We start from the raw sequence: 23,359 nt of genomic DNA on the forward strand, positions 1-23,359 counted from the left end.
TAGTAATGTATCAGATTTTGGTGTAGTTTTTGCTGATGTAGCTGTTGTTTCTCTTATCCTTGACAAGTTTTTGCATAAGCATGCGATAGAATGTCATGTTTTTGCATAAGAATGTGATGGAATATAAGCATTTATATTAACCAATGTAATTGATTGCTAGTGTGATGTGCTGATTCTTCACTAATTTCGTTTGCCAATTAGTCAGAAGTAGCTTAGTTTTCAGATGCCAAACTCCGCGCTTTGAATCTGGAAGTTACACTGCATCAGATTAATTCGTTGTTAGCATTTTGTTTATTAAACTTCTGCTCCGCGCTTTGAATCTGGAAGTTACACTGCATCAGATTAATTCGTTGTTAGCATTTTGTTTATTAAACTTCTGCTGCTTCTTGCACAAGTAGACTGCTTGTTTCTTAATAGTGCATTGTTGTAAGCGTTAGTTTCTTTGATTGCTGGGATGTAGTCTTGAGGTTGTTCGCCTGCTGAGAAGCTACTTCAACATGATATTTGTTAAATTTGGCAATCTCAAGCCTAACAAGTACAACAAATGGGTAAATGATAACGCAAGAAATGGGTGGAGGTAAAGTCGTTCAAGAACATATCACTAAAAACCTGCTCCGATACCACATTTAGCTTTCTTCGCATCCTAAGAGATTATGTAGCAGATGTGCTAGTTAAACAAGGAGTGAGATTATGAAAACTAATTCCATGAAATGATAATTTGGTGTTTATTACCATGCATGGTAAGATTATGAGAACAACAAGAAGAGGCCAAGAGCAAAAAGTGTTAGGCTATGACTAAATGGTTTTATCAGTTTCAGGTTATGAACAAGTTGTGGCAGACTGGACTGGACCGAGATCAGAGGGGCCAAAACAAGAAATACATTTAGCAAACTGATCAATTGTCATTCCTACTGAACTAATGCCTAATCTATCAACTGTATGCACATTTCCTTTCTGGCACCGTTGAAATGGAACGGAGAAACCTCTCTTGATTTCAAGCGACGCCAATCATCTCAAACCTTCGACGAGGAATGTTCAAGGTGTCTCTTAAAGCTTCTAGTGATGCTTATCATTGTAGCGTATCTGCCACGCTGATAGGAAGTGGCAGAGAAGATTGCTGATAACCATCTAATGGAGGAATCACAGAATCCATTATATTACTAGGCTGAATCATCGAATCAATCCCACTTGTGGCAGTGTCCTGAATCAGTTGGAGAAGTGACCAAAAGACCTCCTGCCTGGTTACTTGCCCGGTTACTTCCTTGTTTCTCTGTAATAAATACATTTTAATATTACTCTCATAGAAATATATGATTATATTTTCTTAGTGTTACTTCAAATCAATCTCTGCAGAAGTTACCTCGACAATGAAGTGTGCCCATATTTTATCGTCTCGAGTTTCCATTATTCCCTTCAAGATGTTCAACCCAAAGCCCCTAATTATGTCTGCAATCTCAAGAAAGAATCCCCTGTCCTCGCAAAGCATCTGCAGCAGAGAAATGAAATGTGTTAATTCAGATAATCAACATGGATTGCAGACTATCAGAAGACTCTTCTGCTCCTTTCTGGTACCTCTATAAGCATATGACCGCGTGTGTTGAGGTCCTTAACTATGATAGGGCAAACCATTGTTTGACTGCTGAAGTCAAATGCCCGCATTGCATCCCCACAGTAACTACTACTATCTATGATGTTGTCTTTCCGGACCAATCCATTGCCATGGCTGATCTGCTGTATATTGCATAGTTTAATGCACCAGTTAGCATAAAGACAAAAAAAAAATAGATTCTCTATCTGTTTGTAGTAAAATTAACAACCTGGTTACCTTTTGCTTATCAATTTGTTTAAGTTCATCAGCATATTGTGTAATACTTTGCAAGAACTGCATGTGCTTGATGGTGAGATCGAGTAGAGAATCAATGCTGCACTGAAAGATCAACAAAATTATCATATATCAGCATTTCATATAGTAATGCAAATCAACATCAATCAAATAAGATTTTTAGAGCAGGAAACTCTACTAACCTTTCCGCTATTGGGGATGATCCCTCTCAACTCTTTGAGACGGTCTTGGATCTGCTGACGGTCTTTGGGCCTAGGCCTAGTACTTTCACCAGGTCTGGCTCTTTTCTTGGTTGCCTTCGAAGGTTCCTCGGGCTTCTTCGCTGTTGCTGCTATGGCATTATCTTTTGCATTAATGCTATAGCTGTCGTCAATCCATAAACCCACTTGTGATTTAGGAAAAGCCTCTTTCTTAAACAATAGAGTATTAGTCTTGTCCAGATTATAAACAGGCTGCATCTTTGCATCATTTGCTGTCAAACTGTCCATTCTCCTTCTTTTGGTGGTGGACAACTGATGCTCAAAATTAGACTTCGTAAAAGAATTAGACTTACTACTGCAATCAAAAAGCTCTTCAAGTCCTAACTCCGAGAACAATCCTTTTCGGCGGCCAGCTGAGCGAGCAACATCCAACCCCGAGATACATTCTGACATACCGTTGCTGATTGCAGAGCGCTCACAGCTAACTGCCGGCATCAAAATCTCTTCCCAACACTTCCCAACCTTTCTAGATGACTCGAAATTCAGACCCAAACCTTCATACAGGTCATACTCCGCAGCACTAGTAACTACAGACCTCTGCTGCCCATCATACAGATCTGAAGTAACTCCTATGGCTTCTGATAGATCATTTGCTATTTCCATTGTAACATCGTCTATGCAGTCCTCCAATGACGGAACAAAGCACTCGGAAAGATTAGATACCACACTGAAGTCAGAGATATCCATTGAAAAATTGAAATTGGTTTCATTAGTTGCACATTCTTGAAGCTCACTATTAGTTGCATGGACCAATGGAGCAGAATGCTGAATACCCATAAATTTTCTAGAATCTTCTTCAATTCGTTTTTCTACGTCAACCAAGCCAAATGTTGAGCATGCCTGCTTATTCTCTGCCATATTACCACAAGTTGTAAGGCTATCTACTGTTGTAGGAAATGTGATAGTATCAACCCAAAATTCTGATGGTAACTGTGACTCGAATGAAGTCGAGATGGACCGTTCACCATTCCACATACTACTGCTAGAGGCTTCGGCATTTGGGCTCTCAGTGTAAGGCATGCCAGATGATAATAATAGAGTTTCTGTTTCAGCTGCTATTAATTGATTGATAAGAAGAGATGAGTCAATGCACAGCGGGGTCATGCCTCCATCATACAGATCCAATGCAGAAGGAGACAAAGGCGTAATACTTGTGGAAAGGCTAGCTTTTCGGACAAGTGCTTCACTGTTGCTGCCATCCATGGTTGTCATATTCCTATTACAGGAATTCCCAGGTGAAATTAAGGAATCAAACCACTCATTTAGATTGTAATCTTCATCATTCATTGATGCAGGTATGTTATCCAGTGATATGAACCCATCAGTGTTCACTGTCTCCTCAGACAACTTTTTTGTTTTATCTAAAAACTCCTCATTTTCCAAAATCTGCAACAGCGATAATAGCAAAGTTATTCGTAATAGAAATCAGAGCAATTACAAAGATCGAGACATCATCATATATATTGAAATGTAACCCTTTTGCAGGAATGGCTAAAACTAAATAGCCTTTCCTTTCAAGAAATCCAATATACAGTATAGGAGCAAAAGCTTCTCCACCTTGTTGTTTAAGGCACTAATCCTAGTTTATTCTCTTGTTTTGGAGTCACCTTTTACAAAGCAACTAGTCTACAGAGAATCGAAATACAAATTTAGCAGTATCGATGAAATTAAAATCCACAGAACCTTAGAATACACAACAATGAAAAGCAAAACACCGATAAAAAGACCCATTTACTGCTTTCCAACCAAACAGCAACAAGATCCGATTGTGTTTGTCCTCCCACATGCATAATTGCAGGAAGAATATTACTTTTATATGCCTTAATTTGCCCCTACCTTTTGTCTTGCTCCAAATTCTACCACTCCTTGCGATTTCATGGAGATGATTGCAATTGTCTGCAAATGACATTTGATTGTTCAATGAGTACGTTAAACGAATGAACATTAAAAACCACAGCAAGTCAGCAACAAACATAGATGACAGTAGTATTCACTTAAAACATTTCCTAAAATAAGGAATGGTACCTTTATTCCACAAGAAAACTGGGGAAGGAATTCGAAGTTATCCTGATAAAGAAAGGACAAAATCAAATCAGTAAACAGAAACATGAATGAACCAATATCTAACAGTTGAGCAACTTAAGAAAAAAAAAATCTGAAAGATCTTGCAAAATATTACGGAAGTAAGAGGAGGAGGAGGAGGAAAACCTGAAATTCATCTCGGCTTCTAGTAAGACTGAGCAAATCTATATCATCACCACAATTATCCGAGAAGATCCATTGGTGGTTCCCGGTCTTAGCAACTTTGCCCATGATTCTAAATCGGACAATGAAATAATCCCAGATTAGCCCCCTTCAAAGTTTTTCCCAGTACTTTGAATTTAAATAGTTCAATTTCATAAAGGAATTGTCATTTTGCAGGGAACATGAATGGTATTAAGAATTCATAAAGAAAAGCTGTGTGTAACTAACTGGTATGAAAAGTTTTGAGGAACTTACCCTTCGCCCAGAATGTGGACCTGCAAAAGCTTGTCATTTACCAATGGCCCCATTTGCTCCTCATGGTAGGCATCTTCAAAAGTCAATAACCTGGAAAACACATCAACCATAGTAAGCGAAAGATTATTAACAAGTAAATCAAATCCAAGCTTAAACAGAGATCAAATACTATAAATTGGGTCTTTAAATTCCATAAATCCATACTTGATCCCATCTTAAAAACATAAATAACCTAAAGCACCATTTTCAGAAACTGTAACTTTTTGCTCTCTCTCTGAAAAGTAAATAATTTTTTTCAAGGAAGAAGATTTAAAGAGAAAAGGTTATGCTTCCCTTTCAAACCAAGCCTGTAAAGATCATAATTAGTAAAGCCAGTATAATATCATCCTCACAGGACTTCCAGGTCTTCAAAAATATTACTAAAATTCTTCATATTCAAAGAAAGATTTGAACCAAAAAGTTCCACAACACTTTAGGTCTTCATTTTAGTCTGTCGAATTCTCTTGCATTAAAGAAGAATACGCATCAAATCAAAATTGAAAAACATCTGGTAAGATATTATAAAGCCCAGAAGCCATATAGGGTGAACAAATTTGAAAAGAAAAAAAAAATGATTAAACCAACCAAAAGGGTTTTCTTTGAAAAATGAAAATCACAAATAAAAACTGTAACTTGAACCTTGAAAGTGAAAAGAGAAGGAATATAGACTTACATGGGATTCCGGGGATCAAATCGCCAAAAAACCCCATAAGACCATCCACCACTGCAACACAGACTCTTAAGCTTCCCCTTTAAAGCTGAACCCATTTCTACTTCACCCCGTTTTTCACAAACCCATCAAGCGATTTGGGTCAAAAACAAACCAAAATGCCGAGAAGTTCCAAAAATGACTGTTCTTTTGAACAATACTGAATCGTCTTTTCTCCCTCACAAGTCACAGAGAGATCAGCAGAACTAAATTATGGCGATTGTAAGTGAGAAACAAAGTCCTATCTTAAGAAGAACAGAAGTGGTGTGGAAAATATGAACACAAAGAAGCGGAAAGTGGTCGGTTTTATGATAGAGAAACAAAAGCTATAGAGAGGCATTTTATATATGGATGACTGACACTAAATATACAAAAAGAAAGTTTGGGGTTTTTTTCAGCTTTGTTTTGTCTCTCTTTTTCTCTCTCTTGATGATGGGTTTGTGTATATATTTGTATGTATATATGTTGTCTTCTCTCTCTGAGCTTGAAGGCAACACTGAGATCTTCAGCATTTAGTACTGTGCTAATGAAATCTTTGTCTGGTATACTTAACGGTGACGGCGAAACCGGCTATAGCCGGTTGTGGTTTTTTGGTATGAAAAAAAAACCATAGAGGCATAGACATTCTTTTGTTCTTTTGCAATGGAATAACTTGTGTTCTACAAAATTTTAAATACACTTTTATAATCAATAATAATGACAATATAAGCAGATTAAGGATCTTTATAAATTGTATAAATATTAAGGATCTTGATTATCTCTTCTTATTAATTAATTGTAGATTCTATCACATAAATTCACTTAATGAGTCATTAATACAACTTAAATGTCAATGATTTCATATTTATAAATGGGTATTGATAACGGGTGCCCTAAGGACACTTGTTAAGAATTGACTGCAGCATATCACAATATGCCGTGTGTAATGAACACTCTCCCACATAATTTTTAAAACTTAAAATACATATTTTTTTAGATTATAATACACATATTGCATCTTTATTTAGTGCCCTAAGGACACTCATTATCATTTTCCTAGGTTTAACTTTTGTTTTCTAAACCTCAATAGTCATGATTTTAGTGGTCAAAATATATTTTTTTGATAGATAAACGAGTTTGGAGAATTCGAACCCTAATACATGTCAGGGATGATCAGTATATATCATACCACCTTACCTGAGCATATAGTTGAGGATAAATTTAGTTCTGTTGGATTGTTGGCTTGATTATTAATTTCTGAAGCTGATATATACGTATTTTACAATAATTTTATTAAAAATATGCAATTAGGAAAATGATGAAATGTTAAAGCAATGTTGGGTAGATAAATAAGTTAGATATTTTTCTTCTTTTGTTATTGCTTATCCATGAAAAAGAATCACTAAAAGTGGCAGAAGCAAAGCTGGGCCGGTGGCCGCCAGAAGGACTCCTAGGATTACACTAAATTAATTTAGTAAATAATTATATATATATATATATTTTTTTAAATACATGTTTCAATGTAAGTTACCATAATATATACTTTTATGATCACGCGTTGAGTTTTGTCCCAATATTTATTCTATCTTCATATATAAAATTTTTGTATGCGCAAACTTAACAATCCAAATTTAAACTCGTATTCAATGTTCAAAATTCAAATAATAAACAAGTATGATGTCATTCTTAATTAAAAAAATGAGAATAAAACATCAAGTGCACACATACTTTGGGTTGTAATGATCATCAAATTGAAAAGAGAGAAATAACGTAATATTAAAAAAAATGTATCAATTTCGCATTCTTCACGAATCACGAGTGTATCAAGGTTGGAAATTAAAGATCATAGCAGTATTAACACACTGCCCATAATAATAAGCTAAATCAAATTAATATTATTTGAGTATAAAATGAATATATCATCAAGATTCATATAAAAATTATATTGTGCGTTTTAATACATAATATATTAATATATATTTCTCTTTCTTGAGTTTCTTTGTCGTCTAGTTATGCTTCCCAAGAAGGTCTTCTTGGGTATTGACAATGTTTTGGGAACGGCGTGTGTAGTGGTGGTGGTGCGGCGGCTTTGGATAGTATGCGGTTGCCAGAGAATATTCCGGACAGGGTTGGAGACCCAATAAATCCCATTATTGACAAATTAAAAAAAAGAAGAAAAACTACAACAAAAGGGGAAGACTGGTCACCCAGTTTATTGTAGGGTTTTTGTAATTTTATGTATAGGAGGAGGGTGTGTTATAGTTCGTAACTGTGATGAACCCAATTTAAAAGACCAATGATTAGTTGCCACGTGTATGCTTTGTTAAGTTGGTTTAGTTAGCTTATAAGCAGGAATTAGCGTGTTCATTAGGAGATAATGAAATGAATACACGAGTTGTGCCATATTCACCTCATTGCAAGGTTAAGGTTTGAACGGGACTTATCAGTAACTACTATATATTTTATTACCATTTTTTAACAACATTTCATGAACGTGATCATGAGAGTACTCACTCGTTGTAGAATGAATTAATTATATGGTTACGATTCAAGCATTATGGCTTAAAATTAATCAGGAAAAATTGTCTCATGAGTCATGTTCTTATTTTTGCCAAATGACCATTAGATATCAACCAGATACACAAGAAGGACGCTCTCTTAATTGCTTGCATAAATTATGTCATCACCCATATGGCCATATTTTATGATGAAGCTCCTGTAATTTTTATATATATTTTTTTATTGTATATAGGACCTGTTTCGAGCACATTTTTTGACAGCATTTATACTACTTACTAGTATAAATGTTGCAAGTCATCCAAACAATCATTTCTCTGCACATATTCCAATGGATTTTTTGGGAGCATTTATGCTACTTCTAAAATACTCTAAATTTGTACAATTTCACAATCTTTTCACCAACATTTTCTTATTTTATCCCCATTCAGTTAATGTTATGCCAAATATATCCTTACATCTAAGATACGAACTTCGAGTGTCTCACCTCCAGTCAACATAGGACTTGTGCGTTTGTATGACAAAGGCTTCTCATTTTAAAATACATCTCATTTAATAACTATTTACATTATAAAAATTAATTGTTATTAAAACTGTAATTAATTTATAATAAATTATTTTATTTTAATCCAATATATTAATTTATTCAATTAAATTTTATGTTTGGATCCATTAATATTTCTCTATTACAACTAATATGTATATTACCCCTGCACGTAATTTATCACAATATGCTACAACTAATAAATATTACTAGCAAAACTTCAACCAAACACTACCAAAGCATTCAAACAGCATATCTGTTACTAAAATTCTTGAACATTTCTACTGGCATTTCTGCGACTTGAAAAAGCTTTACTAAACTATGCTATACATATACATATACATATATATATAAAATTGGATAGAATTTGGTCCCTGTCTCTCTCATTTGTAGGGCATCCAATGTCCAAGCCCCAAAAGCATACATGCATTATATTCTTCATAAATCATAATTAATATATAGAAACAAAGGAATGTTTAGCACTATTACATCAAGAAATGGGTCCCCATCAGATATTTGACAAATCTTCCTTCTAGTTTGAGAATCTTGACTTACAAATGGTAGCCCCTCCAACACCAACCACCATTACTTGCTCCATATTTTTTTCTTTCTAACTTTTACCTATTTTGGGTATCCAAAATAATTGGTGTGTCCAAAAGCAGTCTCCCTTTGTCTTCCCAAAAAAAGAACCCTAAATTTTATTTTTTTTTGTGTTATAAAATTATTGAAGAGTGATCAAAAACAGTACCAAAGAAATTTTTTTGTGTATTTATTAATTAGTTAACATGTGCAATAATAATGTCTTATTTGTGTTTAGCGATGGGTGTATCGATATATACATATATGATATATGAATTTTCTAATAAAAACATTCACACCTATACTTTTAAGCCCGTATGAGATTAAAATTGATTTAAGATTTAGAATATAAGAATTTAGGGCTTAGGATTTAGAGTTTAGATTTTAATGTATGGAGTTTATGTTTTGGATTTTAGGGTTTAGTGTTTGGGTTTAGGGTTTAGATTTTAGCGTTTTAGCATTTAGTGTTTAGGATTAATGCTTAATCAACTTTAATCTTAAATATTTTAGGATTTATGGACTGAAAAGTTGAGGTACTTATTTAAACCCAATAAGGATGAATTTACGAGAGAATGACTCATATATATATATAATGTATAAAACAATGTGACCCCACGAAGTGATTGAAGAAGCAAAAGTTGCACCAATTTATATTGTTCATAAGATGAAAACGTACCCTCAATTTTGTGAAGCAAAGCTAATATATATGATTCTGTCTCCTGCAAACAACAACATGCTTCATCATAGCCGTCAACGGCATCTAAAGAGTGCTTTTTTGCTCATCTTTTTTACACTTTTTTCTTTCCTTTTCCTTTTTGACTTTTTTTTTTAATTTCATGTCAAAAGTGGGTTCCCAAAGATTTAGCTTGTTTATATGTCAACAGAACCTTATTCGACAAAATCTAATATGAATCAAGTGAGAGATCCTACAATATTATGCATATATATATATATATATATATGTTAGGGAAACAATAATTTGTCAAAACTAATTATTGGTGGGTTATTAATTATTGTATGCTCCCTTTATTCTAAAATTAAGAACATGAGTTGTTCCAATTCTACATTGTGTGTGTTTTGACCTTGCAATGAAGGTAATTCCCACCACTTTTTCACTCCTAGGAGAGTAGTTTGAGAGTAACAATAATTACAAATATAATTATATTGTTAATTACTATTCTAATTAACCATTACAATTTTTTTTAACCCAATCTTCTCGAGGGAAAAATAACTACACAAATCAGAACCATATATAAAATATTTTGCTACTTATTAGACTTCTCTTTTTATTAGTTTTAAAGGACACAAAGTACTAGATTATACACAAGAAGATGTGAGAAGTATATATATATATACACATTCTTGGATTCCATTTGATATCATCAACTACTACTCATGCTTGATGTATACATATATCAGAAAAATAAAAAGACGTTTGACTTTCAATAAAAAGGTATACAGAGGCGCGTTAATGGATTCAACATGATTGACATATTGTTGTGAATTAAGTAAGAAGACTCGAATATGGAAAGTACGTGGAAATACAAGAGAGAAAGAAAACATAATATTTAACGAGATTTGTCATAATTTGTGTACATCTTCGGATTAAGAACAACGAAGAATTACAATAATATGAAGAAGATTACAAAGTATAGATGAACTCTTTAACTCAAGAACTAACCCATAAATCTCTTTATATGGACTCTCACACCTCAAACCACTCTCTAGGACTCCCTGGACACCAAGACTTTCTGGGACATCTTAGAAAGTTGCACAAACATTAACTCTTATAGGCTACCCACACAAATAAGAGAAGGAAACCCTAATTCCAACTTAAAACCTAATAGAATTATGATTTTACAACTTAAACACGTCAAATTCCATGTGCTATCCGGATGACTTATCCAGCTGTCCAGACATCATATTAATCTGAGGCTGCATGTCAGCTGTCCAAACAGCTCCTCAAGGTGTCCGGACAACAGGCTCAATTTGAGCCAACACTCACACATATATGTAGCTACATGATTGCAAATAATATGTCACCAACAAATTTCGGTTGCGCACACACATGTTAGGCTATACTTTTTATAATTCAAAAATGGCCGCAGCTCAATCCTTGGCCTGAAGCAAGGAGCAAGGAGCATAGATTTTGGCTTATGTAAATTCCAATACTTGGATCGTCCCATTTTTTCAAAGTACTTGATAAGTTGCAGAGTGTTGACATAAAGAGTTGAACGTGAGTCTCACAATTAATGATTCATTTTTAGCCAACTCGACCACCCTGAATGGTTAAAACTTTTATATGAACATATATATTGGTATAGATGCATGACATCTACAAGAAATAATGCCAAATTAAAACTTTCATAACGTATAAATAATTTTTTTTTCATAGATGTATATAAGATAGACTTCAGGGTCTATTTCTAGTTAATGAATTAGAATTATCTACTAACCTAACTACATATTGACCATTTTAGTCGCTGAGGAAATTTCTAAAATGTCAAAGAACTTTTTGTCCTGTCTTTCCAATATGTAATAAAGCCTAATTTTAAAACCTATTACACATAATATGTATATATAATTATGGTAGCCCAAGACTCTTGTCCTATATATATATATATATGGAAATGAATGAAATTGCATGAAGATGTGCAAATGCAATCTCGCTTCATTTGTCCCAAGGAAAGGAAATATATTGGGTTTTGTCTTTACACAATTTTGTAAATTTTTTGGATTTCTCTCTGGAAAAGAAATGGCTAGCTAGGGAGTCTCTTACTCTCTTTATTGGAAGAGAAAGCTGACAATAAGGCAATTCCTGCTGGCTGGCACCTACTTAAAAGCTTTTAGATCTGTCCAATAAAAGTGAAACAGAGAATGCCAGTCTCAATGATATCTCTTCCATTCAAAATCATATATATAATCAGAAATTATATATATATATATTTACATCATAATTTAATTACCCATCTAATGCATAAATATGTGAGATGCTTTTCCAAGGTACAAAAATGAAGAACACAGACAGAGATGACAAGCAGTTGAGGGACCATAAAAACTCTACATGTTTTTCTGTTAGGCTTGAAAGTGCTGGGAAATCATGATTAATATCATCCAAAATTAATTACTATGCTTTAATTATGATGTTGGATTGCAATATTGGACAGATAATAAGTCTTTACATAAAAAAAATACCCATCAAAAATTATCCACAGAAACTAAGAAATGGAATAAAAAAAAAGGAAACCCAACACACTAATAATAATTTTCTCTCTGGGTCTCGCCCGCAAAGTTTTGTTTCTCTAAGCGTCTCACTTAATGATACTTTAACTCAAAAAATATATTGTTGAAGTGAGAGGGATTGCGCTTTGTTTATAAGCTATTCAGTTAGATTATGCCAGACCGACGACGTGATATTATAATCTTGACATATGGTGAGATATAAAAATGATTTTGGTAATTCAGTTGACCAAAGAGGAGAGTTGGATAGATTTGCATAGGCTCATAATAATAATAAGAAGCATTTATTAGCAAAAGCTGAAGGAAATTAAAAGAGCTTTCCTATCACTATCACCCACTAATCATTGAATGTGCTCTCGAGTATCGATTTGGTGGTCTCCTCTTCCTTTTTAAATGGGCCAAAAGTGGTCTCCTCAGTAGCCAGGCCCACCTACACCAACAGCAGGCCACACAGGTCCCCAATCACACCCTCACATGGGCCCCCATCCTCGGGAAACAAACAAAAACACAGCACCTATAACCCGATCCCGATCCCGATCCCGATCCCGATCCCGACCCCGACCCCGACCCCGACCCGACAATCATTTTTGCAGCTCCTCGGGATAAAACGGTCATCAGAGAATGTCTACTCCATTTGATGCAATCTCTGTCTGTTTCAGAGGCCAGGTTCAGCTCAGCTCAGCTCTACGTGAAACAAACAAACAACCAACCCTTCGAAGGGTAAATAGTACTGTAGTAAAAATGAAAAACTCCTTTCGTTATACTCAAAAGAGATGTAAAAAGTGAAATTTTCATGATCCAATTTTTCCGACCCCCGGATTAAACCAAGTTTGAACATAAGTTGTATGTACGAAATTCGAGTTCAAATATAAAACTTTTGTCCGATTTAAAATCGGATTTGGGTCCAAACATATAAATCTTGTATGATTTACTTGTCCAGACTCTAACTCAAATTAAGTTACTTATGTGAATTTAAATCAATCCGTATTTGATCAATTAAATACGTCCGAAATTTAATCTGAATTTGAGTCTGAGTACGTAAATATTTCACAAATATTGTTGTTGTCCGATCTAAAATCAATAACCTTTTTTTCCACCCCAATTAATTGTAGGGAAGCGAGACATCCAAGGCCTATGTTACCCATTGAAAAAAAGACACGTGGCGGTCCATTCGTGATATCGATTGATGCGTCAATCTGACGGAGATTATTTTGAGGGAGTATGTGTCGGCGATGTAGAGGGCAAACTGGCAAAGTACAGATTCCCTTTGCTTTGTTTTCAAATTGTCAGTGTGGCTTTTAGGGGCTCACAGTAGTGGGGGCCCAGGTAAGATGATGTGGTCCCTGCGGGTCTCCTGAGGCCACGTCACTGATCGTGTTCGGTTGAATGATGACTGTGTCGGGTAGGATGACGGGACATGACGTAGTTATCTCTGAAGTCTCAACTTGTGTTTCATACTAAAGAGTGTAAGGTTTGTCGTGGGACTTGTCGCATTTGACGGTGTGAACTGGACTGAAGCCCAACTACAAAAGAGATAAGCTGGGCCTTTTCGGGCCCAAAAGTGAAGAAAGTCCATCAATCAGCCGAGGACCTAGCTCATGCGTTAGCAAAATCGGCCGCTGATGGGCCTCTGTCCGGAGGCCTTTCTGGAATTGCCCTCACTGAGTCCCTGTTCAGACCAAGGTTGGTAGTGTCTTTTCCAAGCTCAAGGAACCGAGGAACTGAGGAAGCCATCAAAAGCCTCAAATGGATATGCTCTTCGAATACTCCTCCGTAGCTACGGCAGAAACCCAGCCCTGCGGTTGTTACAACTGGTGCCTGATTCATCTTCCAGAAGAGGAAGAAGAAGAGACATGGTCTGCTTGGGTATGTGGTTTACTTCGGATTCGGACAATTTCTTCAGCATAAATTGTTCATAAGTTTGGTAGTATTCTTCTTGTTTGTTTGATTTCAGGTGTTTTCCCACTAAATATTTGGCATTTGATATAATTTGTTTACTTGGTTGGATTCTTATGTGTGTTCCCCCAAAAATCTTGGACTTTGAAGAGGTACATTCATCAGTTATGAAATTGGATGAATATAGATGGTGCTGAGCAAGGGATTAATCATTGGTTGATGGTGTGATGATTATGTAGCAGTACTCATGGACCTAGAATTTGGGTTCAAATGCTTTTGTTTGGATTTTGGACCAAAAGAAATGGAGTAGAGAAGCTATTTTTGATGCAAAATATATCACTTTTGTTGTTACTTGCTTTTGGTATTCAGATTTGATTTTGTTGGGTTGGCTCAAAACATGTCCTGCCTCTTTGGGAAGTATATTACTATACTGTGAATGTCAATGCCAATCCTTATGGTGTTTATGCACAGTGGTGAACAGTGTCCTTTGCATGTCCTAATGAGACGGTGCAAAGTTAGAGATTGTGGTATGCTACTTATGTAGCTATATAAAGGTAAGCAGCTTTGATGCACAAGGCTCCCACAATAGTGGTAGAATTGAGACCCAATCTCAATTTATCCTTGCAACGCAGAGAAGTTGTTTCGAGTATTTTGGACCCTCGACTTCTAGGTTACACTGTTACAGTGAGGAAACCTTAGCCCCCTTAGTTATGTAGTTATATGCTTTGAGAGATAGCAATGAAAGAGTTACACTCGCACTTCTTTCATTATACTTGATAGGTTTTTGAGAATGAGTGCCTGGACTTTTATTTCGATAACAATGATAACCTTTTCTGAATGCTGTATATCAGTGTGGACTGAGCTTTGGACTTGCTAGATTTTTCTAAATTTATTGTGGGTATTCTTTAGGTGGCTGTTACCGTCAACTTTGAAGTTTGAAGAAATAACACATGGTTGGCAAATCCAACCCCTGAAGTTTGTTCATTGGGCAGACAAGGAAGAGAGAGAAATTCTAGTAGCGGCTTCAAAACTGGGTCCAGTTTCCATGTCCATGTTAAAAGGGGTCCAAGCTGTGGATTTAAGCACGACAAAACATGTTTTTGTTTCAGCAGTTCAATTTGCTACATCCAGTGGTACACCATGTCCTCAATTTGGAGACGAGCTTAAAATCTCTGCTAAAGAACAAGTTGAATACATGCTAGGGGAAGATGTGGATACACCATTGGTTATGGCAGATGACGATGTGAAATCAGCCATAAAAACGGGGCTATCCACCATTATTTCTTCCTTTGAAAAGGTACTTTCCTCCCTACTGCTCGAGGCTTTTGTTGAATCAAAAATGACAGAGGACAACATACTGAAGAGCATGTCTGACCTTGAGTGGATGTGTAACATACTTCCGAAGATGGGATTAATGAAGGATTTTGTGTCTAATTGGATTGAAATATCGGTTAAAGTTTTGGGAGTGGTCGAGAACGAGAAACTTGATACTCTCATGTGGGGTTTAAAAGTAAAGTTGATTGAACTGACTACAAAGGTCTTGGATGCAGTTGGTTACGGAAATGTGCTTCTTCCAGCACCATCCCGGACGCAATTGTTAAAGACTTGGCTGCCTTACATGAGAAAGATGAAACCTCTTCTCGATTCCCAGGGCAATGAAGAGATGGGTTTTCATTACAAGATGAGTGATGACCTGTGCGAGAGCATTGAGGGGGCAATGATCTCACTAATACTGGCATTGCCATCAAACGATCAAGCTGATATTCTTGCAGAATGGATGAGAAATAAGCAGTTTAAATTTCCTGACTTGAGTGAAGCTTTTGAGCTATGGTGTTATAGAACAAAGTCAGCAAAGAGAAGGTTGTTGGAGGGTTTAGGTAAGGAGGACAACGATACCACTGGCTGCCTTTGATTTAACAATCTTTTGTTGTTGTATTATTACTTAATTGGATGGCATTGTCGGTGACTATCCATTGAAATTTTGTTTATTTTCATATTGTTTCTCGGCACCTTCTCCAGTAATGCTGCCAAACTATGTAAACAATCCAAGATTCCTGGGAATAGAATATACAGTGTTAGAGTTGCATGGATATAATTTAAAGATTATAGGTTCAACTCTTGGCTCTCTAAACAATCTTTCCACATATTATGTGGGGGCATTTGCCTTTCTCCGAGCGCGACCACTGCAGGAATTTTGTTCGCGGGAATTGTTAACTTGTATATTGTTTTCGTTATAGGTTGTGGTTTGGTTGGTGTATCACACCAAACTAATAAGAAAAACCTGCCTAAACTTTCCGGTTGTCCCTGCGTGTACAAGATGTTCATAATCATATTCTTTCATGCAAGCATTTTGGAAAACTAATTTTTTGATACAGTTGTATCTATAATTCTCTCTCATAACTATGTTAAATCATAACTTAAAATGTGTTTTTGAGTATTTAGGTGTCATGAAAATTCAAAATTATAAACCGTAAATCCTAAACCTTAAGAAATGAAATTAAAACTCAAATCCTAAACCCTAAACAATAATTCCTAACTCTTAAACTCTAATATCATTTTCAAACAAAAAAAATCATGACTTAACGTAGTTTTGAGGAGAATTGTAACTTGTAGTAAAAAATAGAGTCTTTACCATCTCTTTTTGTTTAGTTCGCAAAGTATAAGAACTTGTTTAGTCCGAAAATTGAACCGGGCTTATTTTAACTTTTTCTAAAGTATTGGGGTTTTCCTCCAAATACTTATTGATTATTACTATTAGAAAACACAATTTTATGCCATCCAAGTCTGACCCAATTTTATACCATCCAAGTTGTCCCACATCAGTAGTTTAGTGTGTGTGTGAGGAGTTGATAAGTTGGTTATCAATACAGGTTTTTGTCCTTCGGGGTGCTGTGTTGGTGTTCGTGTCTTGTTGCTATCTCGTGTGTGTGGTTGGTTTTCGAAAAAAAGTCTGACCCAATTATAGTATTATTTAGTATTTATAGGTGGATTTATATAATTGGTTTATAACTCTGTGTACTGCGTAGTCCAACCTTCCCGGCTTCACCATCGAGACCTCTCCCTTCTCCAGCTCGTCCCTCTGACGCACGAACCGTTCCAGATACGGCTAACAGCACGAAAATCCCTTCAATCCCTTCCCTCTCTTGCTTTGCGATTCTAGGGGTTTTAGCTTAAGTTTCGATTGGAGCGCAATTGCTAACCGTGTTACGTAGAGCGGGGGAAGGGAAACATGTATGTGAGGGCGGTGCCAACGACGGATCTGAATCGGAACACGGAGTGGTTCACGTACCCTGGTGTCTGGACCACCTACATCCTCATTGTCTTCATATCTTGGCTCATCGTTCTATCCGTCTTTGGCTGCTCGCCTGGCACTTCATGGACCATCGTCCACCTCGCACATTTCCTCGTAACCGTTCATCTTTATATCCCTTCTTCGTTAGCTGATTCTTTTACTGGGTTTTGTTTTGGGGTTTATTGATTGAAGAATTACTGATTGCTTTCATTGAATTTAATTTACTGTTACTTGTAATCTTGATTCGTTTTGTATACTCTCATATGGGTTTGGGAAGAGGTGAGATTTTGTATCTGGGTATTGAGATTCATATATAATTGGTGTGAGAGAAGTTAATCTGGGGAGTTGTGTCTCAGATGAATAAAGGTGTTGTTAGGGCTTTCAGTAAATTAACAAAGAGCTAGCACTAGTGGGGAAAAGCTGTAAATTGGCATCTTCCTGCCTTTTTCTCTACTTATTTTTTTAGGTTCAGTTCTATGTTTTCCTGAATACTTGAAAGAACCAATGATTTGCATGTCGAAGAGGTTTGGACATTTTTTTACTGCTATGTTTGTTGCAGAATTTCATGCTTGGCTTTCAATGATTTTCTCTGTCTTTAGTTGAAATTTCTACCGGATACACAGGCACAAATGTTCATGTGTGCTCGGTGCATCTTCATTTGTTACTCGAGAACATTCTGTAGTATTTGTGTATCAATAATTTTTTTAGGTTTAGTGAGTGGTAGAAGATTAGAGATGTGTCCTCGATGTCGTATTTGTGTATCCATAATTCTTTTATGTTTGATGAGTCAAAGAAGTATAGAGATGTGTCCTAATATGTCTTTTTTTTTTTTTCTGTCAATTATTGGAAAATATGTTATGTAATATTAGTAGAACAAAGTGTTATGTAGAATTGGTCATTGTAGTCGTAATATCTCTCATATTTGGCAAGATTAACCTGATTCTCCCGCCTTTAGATGATTGATCATATGGCTATACGAGGTGAGGATTGTCCATATTCTTTCCCATTCAGCTCATGACATCAGAGACTTTAGGCCCATTAGCTTATTGGGCAGTGTGTATAAATGGCTGGCAAAGGTTCTCTCTAAGAGATTACGGGCTGTTCTGGGTGGTATTATCAATGACGCTCAGCATGCTTACATTAAAGACAGGCAGATTCTTGATGCTTCTTTGATTGCAAATGAGATTGTGGATCTTTATTCTAAGCTCAAGTTATCTGGTGTCTTGTGCAAGTTAGATATGGAGAAAGCCTTCGACAATATGAACTGGAATTTTCTTCTTAAAGTTCTCGAGAGGAAAGGATTTGGGGCAAAATGGATTTCTTGGATCAAGAGGTGTCTGACTTCTGCATCTTTCTCTATTTTAGTCAATGGGGCTGCAACTGAGTTCTTTCATTCCTCCAAAGGGGTTAGGCAGGGTGATCCCTTATCGCCCTTCTTATTCATTCTGGGCATGGATATTTTGAGTTGTATGTTGGATAGAGCAGTTTCGCATGGTCTGCTTGATGGAGCCAAGATTGAAGGTAGAGCTAATTCAGTCTCAATTTCTAATCTGTTGTATGCGGATGACACGTTGTGTTTTTGTGGAGGCAGTGTGGAGCAAGTAGCTAATCTTCGTGCCATCCTACTAGGCTTTGAAGCTATCTCTGGTTTGAAAGTTAATCTGAGTAAGAGTAAAATCATCCCTGTTGGAAACACTCCAAATGCTGAGCTCCTTGCTGAGGTACTTGGGTGTGGAGTCTCCAACTTGCCTTCAAGCTATCTTGGGCTTCCCTTGGGTGCTAAATATAAAGACCAGAGTATTTGGAATCCCTTGGTGGAAAATTTTGATAAAAAGCTTTCAGGATGGAGGAGGAACTATCTATCTAAAGCAGGGAGGCTATCTCTCATTAAAAGTACACTATCTAACCTCCCTGTCTACATGTTGTCTATTCTCCCCATCCCCTCCTCCATTGCTGGTAGGCTTGAGTCAATTATGTGTAGATTCCTTTGGGGCCATTCAATGGAGAGTAGGAAATTTCATTTGGTGAATTGGAATTGTGTTAAGCTCCCAAAAGAGGTTGGAGGCCTAGGGATAAAATGCTTGATCACATTTAATAAGGCCTTACTGGGTAAATGGCTATGGAGGTTTGCCATCAACAAAGATCAGTTGTGGCGGAAAATTATTGCTTGCAAGTATGGCACTGGTATCTATGGATGGTCCACGAAGCAGATCAAAGAACCATATGGCTGCAGTATGTGGAAATATATAATGAAAGGTTGGGAGGCTTGGTCTTCTCTAACCCGCTTCCAAGCTGGCAGGGGCAACTCAATAAGTTTCTGGAACGATCATTGGGCAGGAGACACCTCTCTGAAGGACTCTTTTCCTAATTTATACACTTTAGCAACACAGAAAGATGCTTCAATTATCCAATTACTTCAAGTCTATGATGGAGGCTTTTCCTGGAATATCAATTTCATTCGTGAGGCACAAGATTGGGAAGTGTTGACTTTCACAAACTTCTGGAGCCTTGTCTATAGTGCAAAGATCAATCCTGTTTGTGAGGATAAAATTTGTTGGGAGGTAGCAAAAAACAATCTTTTTTCTGTGAGTTCATTCTATAAGGAACTTCTGAAAGATAAATTGCACAATGGGCACTCTCATTTCCCTTGGCAATGGCTTTGGAAATCTAAGGCTCCCCCTAAGTGTGTTTTTTTTCTGCTGGGAGGCTGTATGGGGTAGAATCCTAACAATGGATAACTTGCAAAGGAGAGGCATTCCGTTGGTAAACCGATGTTGCCTTTGTAAAGCAGGTTTGGAATCTATCAGTCATCTTCTTTTGCACTGCGAGTGGTCTTCTAAAATTTGGGCAAATGTTCTGAGGCTGCTGGGCATTTCTTGGGTCACTAATTCTTCAGTGGACAAGGAATTATTGGCTTGGAAGGGCGTAAGCAGGGACAAAAGGCTAGGAAGTTTTATCCAATTAATTCCAATTTCTGTGATGTGGATGCTATGGCTGGAAAGGAATAACAGAGTGTTCAAAAGCAAAGAATCCTCCATAGACACTTTCTTAGTCACCTGGTTTGATTGCCTTAGGTTCTGGGGCACTTCCTTTTCTGGGAACATTTTTGATCATATGTTTATCCCCCCCTTCTAATTTGTTTGGGTTGCACCCCCTTGGTGCTTGAATAAAACTTTTTTTCATTCAAAAAAAAAGATTAAACTTCCACTCTCCATTTTCCTTTTTCCCCAATTAGACTTTCTTTTTCCCTACTAAAATACAATAAATGTTGATTTGTACTTGTAGTAGATAGTGAGTTGTGTGTCCAATCATCATGGAGGTTTAATATGTGGGCCTTCTTATGCGATCTTTTGATATTAGGATGTAGTGAAATACAGTATGGATTTTGATGTATTGGCAATTTGGCATCATTTAAGTTCTCATTTTCAGCATGTACTGATATTTGCTAGATTTCGTGTATTGCGCTGATCTGATATCTTGGTTCTTGATTATTTATGGCCTTGGGTAGATGAACATGTGTTTCTTCTCATAGCTGATGAAGATTTATTACTTGGAAGGATTTGTTCCATATCGATATGGTGGACCTAAGTACAGTTTTGAAATAAAGTTCCTTGATATATCTCTTTTCATTGATCTCCTTTCCTATTTTCTTGAGGGGATACAGAAATGTGGTTGCATTATCTCCAAAGTGATGGTTATTGCAATTTGGAACTTGATTGTCCTTAGTCATTTTTTTCTTGAGATTTTTGCAGCCAGTATCTTTCCACTGTAAACTAAATAAGATGCGAGAAGGAACACATCATTAACTTAGTTCTTATCATCTCGTGCTAGCTGACAGGCTGAACCTTTTTTTTTTTTTGAGGTTTGCTTTAATTCATCTACCTTGCTTCCTTTTTGCACTCTTCTCTAGAAGAAAGTATATGATTTGCTTGAGATGGGTGCATTGTTGTTTTTGTTAGTTCGTTCTTTACCCTAGATAGCAATGCTGTAGAAGAAAGAACTAATCTGCCTTCTGTCGTCGTTCAAATCTCTCAATGTTTGTTCTCAGTTTAAGTTACTTACAGTTTATTCTATCTGTGGTTTTACAACCTCAGGTTACGTACCATTTCTTTCACTGGAAGAAAGGAACTCCATTTGCTGATGACCAAGGTATCTACAATGGGTTGACTTGGTGGGAGCAAATAGAAAACGGCAAGCAACTCACACGCAATAGGAAGTTTTTGACAGTTGTGCCTGTTGTCCTGTAAGTATCTTATTTTTTGTGATACAAGTTTCTTTGGCTTTTCCTTGGGACACTTATCAATTTTCTTTTTCTTTTTTAATAACATTTAGATATTCTTCCTTTTAATGTTTAGGTTTTGAATATGATATTGGTACACATTAAAAATACCCTTAAATAGTCTACTATACTTACATGCACACACACAGAGGCATGTACACCCAGGAGAGAAACCTTTTGACAAAGGGCTTAGCAAGTCGCTTTTCTAGCTAGCATGACATGCATTTACTTGCATTTGCATCTGCAGTAGTCACATGAGGGCGGTGTGTGAAAACAGTTGCTCCAACTTCGCTGTATTTTCTTCTTTTTTCAAATGGATCATAACTTGTAAAATTCTGTACGAGTACCATATGTGAAAGGCAGCATCTGCTTAGTGGAATTTAATCTGAACTTTCACGGGTGCAATGCTGGTTTTTGCTTTGGTATTTGGACTTAAATTATGAGCAAGCAAAGTGTTTTCTACAAGGTTTTTTAAGAAATGAATATGCCAAAATTTATTTTGTCAGATTGATGTATCTGTGTAATTAACACACCTCGTAACATACGAACCATTCCTTAGCTGGGATGATATAGGGATTGTTTGTATATCTCGTCTCTGGCATGCAACAGAGTTCGAGTCCCCCAACCCTCGCTGATATACAAAATAAAGAAGAGAAATGCATACCTTTAACGTTATTATTCTCTCTCTCACTGCAGGTATTTGATAGCCTCACACACAACAGATTATCAACACCCCATGCTCTTCTTTAACACACTGGCAGTATTTGTGCTGGTGGTTGCCAAGTTCCCAAACATGCACAAGGTCCGGATATTCGGCATAAATGCTGATCACTGAACTGCAAGAAGGATCTGTTCAGTTTATGACAATATCTAGTTTTGATAATTTTTGTCTTCCAATCCACTGGGTTAATCTCTGTACATCTCTTGAAACGGAGGAAGGAATTTCTTTTTTTCTTTCCATTTTATGTTGTGGATACATCATACATACAGCTGCCTTCGTTATGGACTGAGAAGTATACTCGTGGTTTAAGCTTGCAGGAACTTTTGGGTTTGGTTTTCTGTATTGCTTCAGCACAAAACTTGGCATGTGATTGTGTGTTGACGCATTTTGATGACCAAATTCAAATATTCAATTCAATATCGTTGTGTATATGTGCCTAATTTTCTCCAGCTTAATAAATCAATGGTTGGCCATATGTTGCATCTACTTCTTCTGTTGTTTCTTGCCATTTTGAATATTGCCAGTTTGCCACTCTTAATAGGCCGAAAGTCTTATAATTGTCTGGTGTATGTAGGACGGGGTTTTTATGTATCAGGGATTTACCATGCAATAAGACCAAATCTTGGTAGATTTTTTTTAAAAAAAAAAAAAAAAAAAAAACCTAGCAGATGGTGCTATAGGGATCGGAATCATGTTCCAATTGTTCCTTAAGGGCACATGGGCAGATGGGCTCTCTTAAAACAGGACCTGATCTAGGCCTAAAATGGGCCGGCCTAGATTTTTTAGGCGGCATCTAATGATGTAAACCCATTTTAGCTTTTAAGTGGCATACATGGCCCACCTATTGAGGCGACGCCCAATAGACCCACCGCGTTTGAATCGCTTCAATTACTTTACAGCAATAAAATGGTATTTTAGCCATGTTTTGCTCAACAGAATAGAATCGGGGTTTTATAAATTTA

The 23,359-nt window shown here is 36.4% G+C and overlaps 3 protein-coding genes across 4 annotated transcripts; 2 read left to right on the forward strand and 1 right to left on the reverse strand.

Annotated features, from left to right (window-relative positions):
* Positions 1–688: 688 nt before the first annotated feature.
* LOC119981422 (transcription factor LHW-like) lies at positions 689–5,843 on the reverse strand. 2 transcript variants are annotated; one of them, XM_038824522.1, is made up of 10 exons: positions 5,315–5,843; positions 4,603–4,692; positions 4,312–4,420; positions 4,129–4,170; positions 3,940–3,999; positions 2,026–3,489; positions 1,826–1,927; positions 1,573–1,728; positions 1,361–1,486; positions 689–1,270 (listed from the first exon to the last, which is right to left on the reverse strand). In XM_038824522.1, the coding sequence occupies exons 1-10, from the start codon at positions 5,407–5,409 to the stop codon at positions 1,070–1,072; spliced, it is 2,445 nt and encodes an 814-aa protein (XP_038680450.1). In that variant the 5' UTR covers positions 5,410–5,843; the 3' UTR covers positions 689–1,069. The 2 variants fall into 2 exon arrangements, with proteins under 2 accessions (XP_038680450.1, XP_038680449.1); XM_038824521.1 differs by having other exon boundaries at positions 1,573–1,731.
* An 8,067-nt stretch (positions 5,844–13,910) lies between these two features.
* On the forward strand, positions 13,911–16,191 carry LOC119980435 (BTB/POZ domain-containing protein At3g05675). Its single transcript, XM_038823133.1, has 2 exons — positions 13,911–14,075; positions 15,015–16,191. The coding sequence occupies exon 2, from the start codon at positions 15,151–15,153 to the stop codon at positions 16,015–16,017; it is 867 nt and encodes a 288-aa protein (XP_038679061.1). The 5' UTR covers positions 13,911–14,075; positions 15,015–15,150; the 3' UTR covers positions 16,018–16,191.
* Positions 16,192–17,142: 951 nt separating this feature from the next.
* Positions 17,143–22,872, forward strand: LOC119981055 (ORM1-like protein 2). Its single transcript, XM_038824023.1, has 3 exons — positions 17,143–17,511; positions 21,492–21,640; positions 22,373–22,872. The coding sequence occupies exons 1-3, from the start codon at positions 17,335–17,337 to the stop codon at positions 22,509–22,511; spliced, it is 465 nt and encodes a 154-aa protein (XP_038679951.1). The 5' UTR covers positions 17,143–17,334; the 3' UTR covers positions 22,512–22,872.
* Positions 22,873–23,359: the final 487 nt, after the last annotated feature.

Source organism: Tripterygium wilfordii, chromosome 16 (assembly GCF_013401445.1).
Source record: "Tripterygium wilfordii isolate XIE 37 chromosome 16, ASM1340144v1, whole genome shotgun sequence".
NCBI lineage: Eukaryota > Viridiplantae > Streptophyta > Magnoliopsida > Celastrales > Celastraceae > Tripterygium > Tripterygium wilfordii.